The sequence below is a fragment of the Aptenodytes forsteri genome, unplaced genomic scaffold (genome assembly GCF_000699145.1).
Source record: "Aptenodytes forsteri isolate BGI_AS27 unplaced genomic scaffold, ASM69914v1 Scaffold38, whole genome shotgun sequence".
Lineage (NCBI taxonomy): Eukaryota > Metazoa > Chordata > Aves > Sphenisciformes > Spheniscidae > Aptenodytes > Aptenodytes forsteri.
The window spans coordinates 833,449-846,761 of record NW_008795704.1 but is presented as its reverse complement, the minus strand read 5'-3'; the positions used below and the strand labels follow the sequence as shown (position 1 = coordinate 846,761).

Here is a 13,313-nt window from a genome sequence, read left to right as displayed (position 1 = left end):
GTGATTTGGGATGCCAGGACTGACCATCCATCCTGGTCCCCCAGTGGGTGCTGGGGCCGGCAGCCCCCGGCGAGCACCCCCAAGCTGCACTCACCTGGCAGCATCATCCTCGGGGCCCTCCCCATCCACCTCGAGGGTGCTGGTGACGTAGACGGACATGCTGGGGTGCTCGATGAGCAGGTCCTCCATGGGGCTGCTCCCCACGCCGCCGGGGCTGGGCCCCTCTGCAGTAAAACAGGGGGGAGGGGTGACAAACCAACTCTCGTCCATCAAGCAGGGACTGGCCGGAGCCGGGGAAGCAGCCGGCAGCGGACCGGGGGGAGCTGGGTGGGATCGCGCCGAGCGCCCAGTACCGCCAGCACCCACTCGCCGGGCTGCACCGGGGCAGGCACGGCTGCCTGGGGGTGGCGGGGGTGCAGAGCCATGCGGGGTGCAGCGGGGACACACACACATACCATGTACAGTGGGGAAGGGAGGGGGAGAGAAAGGGGCATCGTTAGTGCAAGAGACACCCCACCACCATCACCACCGCTAGAGACAAACATGGCATCAACGGGACCTCGTGAGGAGGGAGACACCAGCAGTGCCCTGCACCGCACCCCAACCAGCACCCTCTGCACCGGGGCGGCTGCCGGTGCTGTGGTGTCCGGCTTTGCTAAGCCAGCAAGCAATGGAAATGGTTCTGGTTAGGCAGTTTAACCAAAAAGTGGGGGAAACTAGCAGGGTTTACGACAGCAATTTTTTTTTCTTTCTCAAAATGAAGGAAGAAATTGAGCCAGCAAGAAACGCTGCTTTTGCCTGTTCTTACGGCACCTGAGCTGTGCCATGCCGCTCTGGAGGAGTGCCGGCCCGCCTGTGATTGCAAACACTGCCTGGCACTTTGCAAACATTGAAACCAAGCATACACAGAGGAGAAAAAACAGTTCACACCTTTGTTTTCTGGAAGAGACCAGGGGACTAAATTCTTCAGCAAAGGTTTTCGCTGCGCCTTCAGCTTCAGTCCATTAGAGGCCGAGTTTTGGGTGGTTGAGCCAGGAGCTGCCACCCACACCCCTCTGACACCCCAGCCTTCCTCGCCTTCCCTTCCTCATCTCCACCTGGCAAAAGCACTTGGGCTGGTGCTTTTTCTGCCTGTGCTCAGAATTACTGGTTGTGTTATGGGAAGGGAGCCTGCGCCTAATGTTGGGCTCACTGGGATACCCAGACCCGTTCCCGGCCTCATCAGGGGGATTTGAGGGAACTGGTCTCAGGGAGGGATGTGGTGCAGTATCTATATGGACACATGTGACCCTGCGGCTGGGTGAGGGTGCAAGATAAATCAGAGGTGAATGTGTTATTGCAGTGGAGAAATACAGCACATGAAGCATAGGGCCAGCATTCGCCACCCAGCACGTCCCCGGCTCCTCCCGCAGACGATGCCCCAGCCCAGGGCTTAGGGCGGGCCACAATTAGCCTTGTGAACATGAGAGTGTCTTTCTTCAGGTCAGTGGATATCAGCCTATTAATAGTTGTTGACATTCCGGGCTGGAGATTATTCGTCAGCCTGGAGACAGCCATTGAGCCTGGCCGGAGCGTTCCCGGTCCGGCAGCACTCCCACAACAGGGGGGCTGTGGGTACGCGGAGCAGGGGACCCAGCGCAGCTGAACCCTGCCCCAGCCATCCATGGCTACCTGTCCCCATCCTTTGCCAAGGTGAGTTTTAACGTCACAAGGAATGTTTTGGGGTCCCCAAATCCCTGGGTGACTTGCAGCCGTATCAGTAAGCACTGGGAAATGCTCTTTGCTCCCTCCCTGGGTGCTGAGCAGAGCCAGGCTGCGTGATGGGGCGAGAGGGGCATCTGAAACGCTCCCAGGAGATGTGGTTAATTCAGATGCATTTTGCAACACATGGGTCAAAGACCTGGCTGAGAGGGAATGAATTTGGAGGCTTGTTAGGCTGCCCCGCTGCTGGGAGGGAGCCAGGCTGTGAGATGCTTGTCAGCCGCCGTGGCTCAAAGGTGAAGGATGGGGGCTGGAGCCAGTGGGTTTAGTTTTTAAAGTGCTTTGCATAACTCCAGCCTCAGAAATATGGCTGAAATAAATCGGCCCCTCACTGGCCGGGGAATGCTATGGGAAAAGGCAGCGGTGGTGCCAGTGGGGATTAGCAGTGGGGTGGCATGTCCCAGGCAGACACACTGCTGAAAGCCAGCTCTGCACCAAGGGGATTGGAGGAAAAAAAAAAAAAAAGGGAGCCTTTTGTACTGAAGTCATCCCTGGGTCTCTGCTGAGCCGGCTGCCGTCTCGGACCCAGGGGATCAGGGCACAGCCCAGGGTTTCTCTGTCTGGGGAAACTCCTGGCTCCTTCTGACATGCTTTGGGCATGTTGCAGCCGTTGCCAGCTGGCCCCGACATGTGGCAGCTGTGTGCCTGTTGCTCCAGGGACCTCCTTGCAACCAGCCCCCTCCTGTGTCACTGCTGTGCCCCCCCCCAGGACAGTCACCAGAGAGCCCAGAGGACAGGGAATCCTCCATGGCTGCCTGTGCCCATGCCACCCATCCACCTCTACCAGCTCTCCATAGTGCTCCCACCAGGCACGGGGCTGTCCCTCTCCCCCATCCCAGGCTTGTCTGTGCTCCGGTCCCCTCTCCAGCTCACCACATGGGGGGAAAAACCCTAACGAATGACTCGCATCACGAAAACGAGCTCTGCTCAGTGCACAGGCAGGGAGCATCTGCTCTGAGGACAGATGCCTGCAAGAGGGAGGATGAAACCCTCCTCCTAAAGTTAGTGGGGCACCACAACTAACCAGAGGCTGCAAAAGCAGACCATGGCCACCAAGGATCTCCTGCACAAGCAGGCTTGTTTGTCTAAGTTTGCTGCTCGATTTGCAAGCAAAAGGTCATAAAATTATCATTGCAGTTGGTTGAGTCATCGACCCTACAATAGCAATGCCAAGGTCTTAATGGAGCTAGAGAAGCTCTTGACACACAAGGAATTTGACCCGCCTGGTTGGTGTCAAACAGGGCTCCGGATGGTAGTCACCGTCCCTGGGAAAGGGGAACCCTTGAGTGATCTCTAGGTACAGGGACCTTGCGCCAGACATCCCTTGTCCGAGTGCTGTTGGCATGGACACTGGGAATGATTTGGGAAGATAAGCCCTTTGGAGTTGAGATTTGCTCCCCTGATGGACTCAAATGACCCAAACATGGCCAGATCACTGGCAGCATGTCCCCAGCTGGGACATGGGACCGCTGCTGCCTGCCCTCATATGGGGAAAATCCTGGCCCCCCACCAGTGCCCGGGGACCGGGGTTTCCCCCAGGGGAACAGGCTCCTGGTTTGCTTTCAGCAGGGGCATCGCGGGGAGTGGCTGAGCCCAGCTCCTCCGGGCAAAGTGCTGCCCACGGCACAGCTTAGCCGAGGCCACGGCTCTGCCACAGCTCTCAGGCAGACAGACCACGTGGGCTGGCATCCCCCACCAAGCCCCCAGCGGGCAGGATCGCACCAAAACCCTGGGTGACCTCCCTGGGCTGGTCCTGTGCCAGGGTCCCAACCTGGCACAGGGGCACCTGGAAGCTCCAGGGCAGCAGCAGCCCTGGCCGGGGACGCTGCTGCTGCTGCCCCCACGCTGCCAGAAAGTTGGGAACCACCACTGGGAGAGGAAAGGGAAAAAGGAGGAGCAGGTCAGGGGCTGCTGCAGTGACCACAGGGCTGGGCGCCACAGGCAGGGCAGGGGGACCAGGGGAGGAGGGATGAAGGGCAGAGCTGATCACGCGTGACGGAAGCTCATCTGCTGTCATCTCAAGGGGTTTGCCCATCTCCAGAGAGACAAGGTGCAGCAGAGGCTGTGGGAAACCAGTCCCCCTCACTTTTCTCACCTGCAAGATCAATTATGAGCCAGCCATCCTCCTCCTCCTCCTCCTCGACAAAGGGTTTGGGCTCCTCCAGGCCTTCCGGTGTGTTGCTGTCGCTGAAGAAGAGGCTGGTGAGACGCTGAAACATGGTGTGGAGTGGTCCAGCGGGACGGACGGTGAGTTAGAGCTACTGCTGAACACTGGCTTCCAGGCACAGAGAAGGGAGAGATGGGCAGGGAGGGGAAAAAAACAGCACTCGAGGTCTCGGTGGCGGCGCAGATGCTTTGCTGCTAGCGAAATTGTAGCTGAGTTAAATGGCGTGTAGTGCAATTCTGAGGTTCTTCACTTGGCTTCAGTGCAAAGGCCTGTAAAAGGGAAAGAAAAAGGAATAATGCATTTGGACTGGCTGGCAGCGTGCCCCTCCTGCATCCCGGGGGCTCGGACAGGCCGGAGGGGCCGGTGAAAAGGTGGCTCTGGCACTCATCTGTGCCGTGGGCTGTCCCAGCTGCTGGCATCTCCAAGGGCATCATGCACTGTGTCTGAAAGCAGCAGTGAAGGGCTGGGTATCCATGCCCTGCAGCCCCTTGCCTGCACTGAGCCCTGCATCGTGTCCCCTTCCTCATGGGTAGTGTGTCCCAGGGGACCCATCCGCCAGAACTGGCAGGGGCAGAACCAAACACTGTCCCAAAGTCAGGCTGGGACCTGCCTCCCCTGGCACTGAGCAGGCATTGAGCGTGGCTGGTGGCACTAAGCTTTGCTGGAAGGGCAGGGCAAAGGGTGCAATGCTGCTGTCCTATCTGAGGACCGATGGCACGAGCTGTCCCTAAAACTCACCACCAACCCACTGACAGCCACGCCAGCGTGGCCGCCCTCACCTCCTCAAGCTGGGTCCCAAGAAGCCCTTGCTAGCGTTTTGCTCGAGCCCTGCCTGTGCCGATACCTGCTTGAGGCTGGTTTAATTTTGAAAGTCATTACTGTTATTGTCGTTCTGTGTGTGTGCATATCCGCAGGGATGCTCTTCTGATGCAGCTGCGTTCCATTGCCACCCTCCAGCCCCAAAAGATGACACTGTCACATGTGTCATCACTGCTCCTTTACAAGGACCTTACAAGGAGCCCCGGGACAAAGCGCTTGGCTATGGGTTGTGTCTCAGCACCAAGCGCACAGGCATCAGCATGCAGGAGCGAGCGGCAGCAAGCACGCCGCCCCCTCACACACACACACACAGCGGGGCAGGGCAAGGACGGTGTTATCCCAGCCCTGGGCGAGTCTCTGCTCCATCTACGCTCATCACTGTTTTACCCCTGGGGAAACACATTCCCCACAGCTCAGAGGGAGGTTAGGACTCACTAATTTTATTAATGACTGCAAAGCTCTCGGAGAGGCACAGACAGATGGCAGCCACAAGGTGCAGAGTGATATTTGTGCGGAGGAAATGCTTTTTGGTCCAGAGACATTAAAGGGCATTAAAATGCCATCAAGAGCTAGATGCGGGGAGAGGGGACAGCTGTCTGCTGCCTCACTTGGCACATTGCTGTGGGTGCATTTAGAGGGCAAATCCCCAGTTCATGGTTCTGCCGATCAAGGTGGCGTAGAGCCTGCAAGTGGTCTTGGACAACATGGAATGGGAAGGGTGCAGGAAGGCACAATGTGTCTCTGCCTTGGTGCATACACGTGCCAGTTCTCCAACAGCTCAAGTTCTAGCTCAGACCCCCCCCTATTGAAATGGTCTCTCCAGCCTCAACATTGCTGGGAAGGACGGCTGGCCTGGGTGCTTGCTGTGGTTCTGGGGCTCAGGCATGCTTGTATTTATCCATTGTGGGATCGCTGTGCCTTTTGCCCTCTCTTAGGTGCCTCGGGAGGTACAACACCTGCTCCACAAGGCAGAAAATGAAAAATCAAGGGGAGCCTTTCCCCATGGGTGGGATCCCCTGGGCTTCGGAGGCTCATCCTGCATCTCTGCTGCCCTGGGATGCAGAAGGGAGTGCTGGAGCGTGAAGCAGCCTCACAACACCCAGCTCTCCCTCCCTGGCACAGCTGGGGCAGCAGCGTGACACTACGTGTCCCCTTGAGCAGGTCTCAAGCCCCAGGTGACTTTAGTTGCCCCAGAGGTGCAGGACAGACCACGCGGCTACAGCCGTGCCTGGCTCCACGCCCTGGTGCTCAGGGGTCTGGCCGCCCCCGAGCCGCATGCTTCCCACTCCCTCCGGGATGACAGCCCCCCACCACCGTGGTTCATCCCTTCCACTCGCACCCTGCGCCCACATCCATCCGAGGGGAGCGGCTGCAGCTAAACGAGCTGGGTCCCAGCTGGGATGGCGCGTTCAAAACAGACTTGGCTGAGACTCAAAGAGCCTCTCGCCAGGATGAATTGGAGATCGGTGAGGATTCCCCGCTCTGTGTCCTAAGAGGGCTCCTGGCTTCCCCTGGAAGCACTGAGCAGAGGGTTTGGGGGCACTGAGACATGACAGAGCCGTTTCCTCCGACTGCAGTGAGAGATGCAGGCTGTGCTAAGGCAGCTCTCACCTCCCAGCCCCCATCACCACCAGGACCATAGCAAAGCCACAGCTTTTCTGTTGTCCTCCAGCGCACTCACAATTAAATTATCCAGACACCCCCCTTTCCTGGAGCATTAAAGCATAATAATATAAGTGAGGGAAACAACATGAAGAGGGGCTGATATCCAGATGGGCAATGAATGGAAACTGGCCCATTGGGCTCTCTTGTGTGCTCTGTGCTGAGCACAGTGGGGATTTCCCTCCCATGGGACCCATGTGCACATCCATCCTCCCCCAGGCTAGGCTGGCAAAGGGCACCCAGGACAGCCCTGAAGGCTGAGGTACACAGGCATGGTTTAATTACACGCCAGTTCTCCCTGCCTGCAATCTGAAATCTGGCAGCTGCCTGGAGCACTTGCCTATATATTAAATATCTTTTAATATTATATTAATATTATTATTATTTAATAAATGTATTAAATATCCAATTGCGGCAGAAACCCCATTGCTCCCAGGTACCTGCTAGTGGTATCTCAGGGCTTCCCACTGCTTGCTCTTCCCCAGGTCCCCAGGCAGGAGGGAGAGGGGCAGGAAGCACCCAGCAGCCCGTGGCAGGCATGGGGGACTCGGATCCCCCAAGGCCACCATGGCCCTGGCCCGGTGCAAGGCCAAGAGTGGGTTCATGCACATTTTGAGCTGGGGCAGCTCTGTCTGCAGCATTCCCAGGCCGACAGAAGTGCTGAGCCAAGGCTGACCCCAGCGTCACCGTGCAGCTTCTCAGGGTGACACACCAGGGCTAAAGGGGGCTGGGGACAGCAGGGTCCCCTGAGCTGCACCCTGAGCCAGCCTCACTGGGGAGAACACTGGAAATGCTCTTGGCCTGCCTTGGCCAGTGGCCTACGTGCAAATTTCAGCCTTTTTTTTTTCCCCCTAGACATGCATGCCACACAACAGCGGAGAGATGGGGACAAGAGCTAGCACACAGGGGGACAGGAGGAGGCCAGTGGCCCCAGCCCAGCTGCAAGGGGAAGGTCACCCAGAAAAGCACCCAAGCAGCTACCGCAGGCCAAGGTCTGAGCCAGGCAGACATTTTCCCCGTTGCCTCAGCAGAGCCAGCATAGAATGAGCTTGCTGCTGGACTGCTGGCTGGCTCGGCATGCACAGCCCTGCTGAAGCTCCTTGCCCGGACAGGACCGGAGCGCTCTCCTCCGCTCTGCAGGCTTGGCTTGGAGAGCCCCCAGCAAGGAGTCATCCTCAAGCGAGTTCAAAGCCAAATAATAAATTACACAGTCAAAACAGAGAGCAGAAAACCTCTTATTTTTATTTTGTTAAAACTTGACAGCAGCTTTCACTGGACAGTAGCAAAGCCAGTCTCCCCCTCTGCCCCTCCCAGGAGGGGCACTCATTCCCCTGGCACCCGCCTGCTTAGAGACTAGTCCCCAAAAAAATCACAGGGTGCATCAACGGGAAAGTCAGGAGCTGAAGTGTCTGGACTCCACAGGTGCCCACCCTAACCTGACAAGAACTTTCCTTTCCTGAAGACACAAGTCACAGCAGATACTATGAGGTTCAGTTGCCCCCTCTCCCAAATTTAACTTCATTTTCCTTATCTCTATAATTAAAGGCCCTGGGATAGACACACTCCCATCACGCACAGCCAACCCCATCATAACGGGCTGTCAGGGGCCATCCTGCTGCAGAGCAAACCCACGGTGTACCAGGAGGGCTGGGGCAAAAGGCAAGGGGGCTCACAGGCAGCTGCGATAGCTCCGGGGGCAGCAGGAAAAGAGTTAAAAGCTCCCCCAAGAGCAAAAGTTGACATGGATCATTTTAAAGGATCATTCCCCAAAGAATTTAAATAAGTCACCAGCTATCCCCCTCTCCATGCTGGGGTAGTCTGAACCACCCACTGGTGTGAGGGGGTCCATGCTGTACCGTGGTGCATGGGTGGGCTATGCAGGTAGGGCAGAGCTTGCAGGATCAGCCCCTTGGATAAAGTAAGCCTCCCTCACCCCAGCTCCCGCTGCCTGAGGACACCGCAATCCTAAACAGGACCCTGGGGAGGTTGATTCGCTGGTAAAACCTGCGAGAGCAACCATGGGTTGGCAGCGGCGTGGACAGAGCCGGCAAAGCCAGGGTGCTGCACCATGCCACGATCCTCACAGAAGGGCTGCCCGGGGCTGCTTGGCCAGACTCTGCCTTGGCTGCCTGTCCTGGCCGGAACAGGCGCTGGGCAGAAGGACAGACAGCACGATCAGACAGGCCTCGTGGGAAGAGAGCAAAGGCTTCCCGAGAGTCAGAGCAGCCCTGCCAGGGCCGGCCCCGGCAGTGCTCAGGGAGCCACGGGGGAGCTCCTGCCAGCACAGCTGGCAAAGCCTTCAGGATCAAACCTGCAGGGTGGAGGCAGGAGCTAGATCCTGGCAAGCAAGGACCAAAATGAGCTTTAATCCTCACCCTCACTTTATCCTGTCTGCTCTGAAATCCTCAGCAACACTGTGTTAAAGAGGCAGGATCAGGCTCTTTATCTCCGAGATGCACCCTCAGCAAGTTTGTGGATGACACCAAGCTGAGTGGTGCAGTTGATTCACCAGAGGGAAGGGATGCCATCCAGAGGGACCTGGACAGGCTGGAGAAGTGGGCCTGTGTGAACCTCATGAAGTTCAACAAGGGCAAGTGCAAGGTCCTGCACCTGGGTTGGGGCAACCCCCAGTACCAGCACAGGCTGGGGGATGGATGGGTTGAGAGCAGCCCTGGTGAGACCCCACCTGGAGTACTGCGTCCAGCTCTGGGGTCCCCAGCACAAGACAGACATGGACCTATTGGAGCGGGCCCAGAGGAGGCCACGGAAATGGTCAGAGGGCTGGAGCACCTCTGCTATGGAGAGAGGCTGAGAGGGCTTGGGTTGTTCAGCCTGGAGAAGAGAAGGTTCCGGGAAGACCTTATTGCAGCCTTTCACTATATAAAGGGGACTTATAAGAAAGACGGAGAGAGACTTTTTACCAGGGCCTGTAGTGACAGGACAAGGGGCAATGGTTTTAAACTGAAAGAGGGTAGGGTTAGACTGGACAGAAGGAAGAAATGTTTTACAATGGGGGTGGTGAGACCGTGGACCAGGTTACCCAGAGAAGCTGTGGAAGCCCCATCATTGGAAGTGTTCAAGGTCAGGTTGGATGGGGCTTTGAGCAACCTGATCTAGTGAAAGATGTCCTTGCCCATGGCAGGGGGGTTGGACTGGATGGTCTTTGAAGGTCCCTTCCAACCCAAACCATTCTGTGAGTCTATGATGTCCTATCCACCCTAGAAGGGAGCAGCTCCTGGCCAATGTGATCAGTGTATCATCCTTGAGCCATTCCAGACCCTCCCTGCAAGCCACCGAGAACATCAGCTCCTCAGTGTCACCGTCATGGAGCGTTGGGGGTGACTCTCTTGTCCCTTCACATGCCAAAAGGCTCCTTAACCGGCTGCTACCAACAGCACCCAGATGGCGAGATGGCCACATGCCACCTCAGTCCCTGCAGTTTCCACCAAGCCCTTCTCTGGCTGGGACAGCCCACAGCCATCAGCAGATCAAGCTCCAAAGTTTCTCCAGGTTTTTGGAAAGCCTCCACTTTCCCTGAGGCAAATATTTGCCCCATTTACACCAGGGGAACTGGGGCTGGCAACCTCACAGGAACTGCAGTGCGGGAGGGACCCGAAAATCCCTGCAAGGGGATTTAAGTCACTGCTGGGCAAGCAGTGCCTTGTCACCAGGCAGATGCGGTGCCCACAGAAGCAGTTTGGACTGGGAGGTGGCTCCTCTGCCCCACTGGTGGCCAGGGCTGGTCAGAGCTCCGGTGCCTTCTTCAGCCCGCCCATATCTGCCAGATGTCCTGCATCCATGGAGGAGGCACGGCCAGCGCTGGGGCACAAGGGGACTGCTGCCACCCTTCCCAGGCTTCCACAAGCCCCCTTACTTGGCAGGTCAACCCCATCCCAGGCCACTGCCAGCAAGAGGGGACAGCCCACAGGTGACGCTCACTTGAGGACAGATGAGTTTCTTAATGACTGAAGTTTATCAGAATCCTTCCAGAAAGTCCTTTTAAAATTAGCTGGTGGGTATTAAATATTAAAAGTTAAAGTAGGAGTAAGGAAACCATAATGCATCAAGGTTTTTTTTTCCCCCCTTCAGAAACCTCAACACAATAATTAGTTTTCTGAGTCACCATCACTGCAAATAACCCCAGGAGCTAAGAATAGGCAAAAGGATCGGCAGCAAAGCCCCGGAATGTGCCAGGAGCTTGCCGGGGCGGGAGCCACAGCTTCGCAGGGCTGACAGCTCCCAAAAATCACAGGCTGCAAGAACAACAGCAACTCCGCTTGGAAATGGCAACAGGCTCCCTGAAACTTTCCATAAATACTTGGCGGCAGGAGGGATGCTGCTGACAAGCAGCAGAAGCGGTCCTTCCTCGGCAGAGCTAAGAATACCCTGCGCAGTCATCACAGCAGGCGTTGGAGGTATAAATCAGGTGCCTTCCTCCAACCTACTTGGGAAATGTTATTTTCAACTCATTTTACCTAAATTAGACAAGCGTTTCACAGGCTGCTCTTGCTGTGCTGTATGTACCAAAATCCTAAACCTAGCACGGAAACACAAAGTGAAGGAGAAGGGGGTCCAGCAGCTGGGCAGCTCAGGGGGAACCCTGCTCATCACCCAAAAATTACCAGTGAAGCATCCCTGCGCGGTCCTCTATCCCTCCTCATCATGAAGGGACCAGAGCTGTCAGGGGCTTGCCCGGGACAGTTTGGCAGGGCTGGATTAATGCATTTGGTCACTCAACTGCGCTACAGCTCCTGCTGATCCCTTTGCTTCGCCAGCAGCCTCATTTATGGGGTTCCCCTGGTTGCACAGGCAGAGCTGGACCCCAAGGCTGCCGCTGGCACAGGCAGACCAACTCCAGCAAACCAGAGGCTGATTCACAGCCAGAGCCTCTTCCACTGCGGAACGGGGAAGTGGAGGGGGGAGAAGGCAGAGAGTAGTTAGAAAAATTCCCAAAAAAACTCTTTGTTGTGAGACTGTCATTATTAATGGCAGACCAAGCCAGCACCTGGAAGCGCTTTCCTTGGCCAGCCCAGGAGCTCAGCGTGGACAGGAGTCCCCATGTGCTCCTCCAGATCCCACCTGAATGAGGGGAACTTGGGGTCGCAAAAAGGCAGGTGTTTTTCCTGGAGCTGGTGTCCCCATCCACACCGGCTCCCTTGTGTAACTGCTGCAGGAAAGGTCCTTGCCCCAAGGACAAACCCAACCTTCTGCTATTTGATGGCATCACGCAGAGCCCTGGAAAATCTGTCAGTGGCCAGCAGCATCTGAGCAAGCAGGAAATTTTTAGATTTGCCATGAGCTGTCCTATGAAATTTTAGAAGTTTCCTCTCTGGGATGCGCTAGGTGAAACATCCCTAGGAGTGTGCGCACTGAGAGGGGAGCAGCCCCAACGTTACACCCTCTGTAAATCGCAGGAGGCTGAATACTAACTGGCAAGTTGGACTTTGATACCGCAGGAGCCCTGAGCTCCCCACCAGCTCCATCCTGAGCCCGCCCAGGGCCATGTGTGCACTGGGGTGAGACTTGCCTGTACACGGCTCGCTGTGCAATTAGCACTAAAAAGCTCTTAGATAAGAGTTCACGTCTCAGGTTTTTCCAGTCTTGCTACGAGCAGGTGATATCGGTTTATTCTCGAGGGGAAAAACTTCCATTATGTTTCTCCTTTTGTGTCCAGCCAGACAAGCACCGATTTGTTGCAATGGGTTCCTAATGGTGACAGTGAGCTACAGCAGAAAGCTTTTGTCTTTTTTTTTTGGGGGGGGAGGGGGGCAGAAATATAAAAGGAGAGGAAAGGTTTATTTTAGAGCAAAAAAAATTGTTCTTGGCACTTTGTAGACTAAGCCCACTGCGAAAGAAGGTACAGCACAGTCCTGTACCGGAGCCCAACACCTGTTTCTGGGATGGTTTCCTACCCCAGCAAAACCTCGGCCAAATTAGCGACAGCACTTGGCACCCGCCCAGCTCAGCCCTCGCTGGTGCTGCTGTCAGCAGTGGGTGTTGCTGGTCCCAAGAGCAGCACTTTAAGCCAGCAGCTTGGGACCCCAGGGTGCCAGTGCCTTTGCTCAGGCTCTCTAAGCAGGGCTGTAAGCTCCCCTGCACACAAGAGACACAAATGTATAGACATATGTATATGCATAAGAAAATTACAAAAGCAATAATGCCCTTTTTAACATGTTTCTACAGTTACACTCCACGGAGTCCAAGTTTTTCAGCTGATGAGCCCCTCAGATGGGAGCAGGTTTAGTACCCAGGGCCTCCCAGGCTCAGCCAAGCTGCTGAGGTCCCGAGGCGAGAGGCATAAAGTCCGTAAGAAAGTTGGCCTTTTAGGGCTTATGACATTTTTGAGCTGTCCCAAAGCAGGCGCACTTAGAGCAGAAATAAGGAAAGCAGCCGCTACGTGTGGTACCCGAGGCACTCGTGGGCTCAGCATCCCGGCACACGGTGGTGCCGCACCAGTGGCGCTGTGGGGTGCCACGGCACGCACCTCAGCCTGGCACTGCCAGCATCCTTCACCTGCTACGCGTGGCCCCACGGCTCCGTCCCAGGCATCACAGTTAAACTCAGTAAAAATATCCAAGCACACGCCCAAACCTCATTAAAACCGCCGGGATTTACAAAGTAAATCAAGATCTAAAGATTCAAAAGCATCAAGTATTTGCTGGAGTTAGTTAAATAGGAACTACAGATGTAGCTATTTCTATATTACATGTATTTCTATATTACATATTTACATTCCCTCCTCAAAAAGCCGCATTTTTCACCCAAACAGCCTCTCACAAAAACTGGGAGAGGCGTCCGCGTTCGCGACTTGCCCGGGGAAAGCCACGGCAGCGACTCGCGGGGCGACAGCGGCCGAAGACCTGCGGGGACACGGGAGGGACGGACGGACACGGGAGGGACGGAC

General features: G+C 56.1%; 2 protein-coding genes across 2 annotated transcripts in view; one reads left to right on the top strand and one right to left on the bottom strand.

Annotated features, from left to right (window-relative positions):
- TP53INP2 (tumor protein p53 inducible nuclear protein 2) overlaps positions 1-4,193 on the bottom strand; it is a gene marked incomplete at its 3' end in the record, with an annotated part of 9,218 nt that extends 5,025 nt beyond the window's left edge. Inside the window, exons 1-2 of the mRNA XM_009283273.1 lie at positions 3,857-4,193; positions 95-224 (exon numbers count right to left, since the gene is read on the bottom strand). Coding sequence (XP_009281548.1) covers positions 95-224; positions 3,857-3,980 — 254 coding nt within the window. The remainder of the gene's footprint in view (positions 1-94; positions 225-3,856) is intronic.
- Positions 3,979-13,313, top strand: part of PIGU (phosphatidylinositol glycan anchor biosynthesis class U) — a 61,325-nt gene continuing 51,990 nt past the window's right edge. Inside the window, exon 1 of the mRNA XM_009283271.2 lies at positions 3,979-4,008. Within this exon, the coding sequence (XP_009281546.1) occupies positions 3,979-4,008 (30 nt within the window). The remainder of the gene's footprint in view (positions 4,009-13,313) is intronic.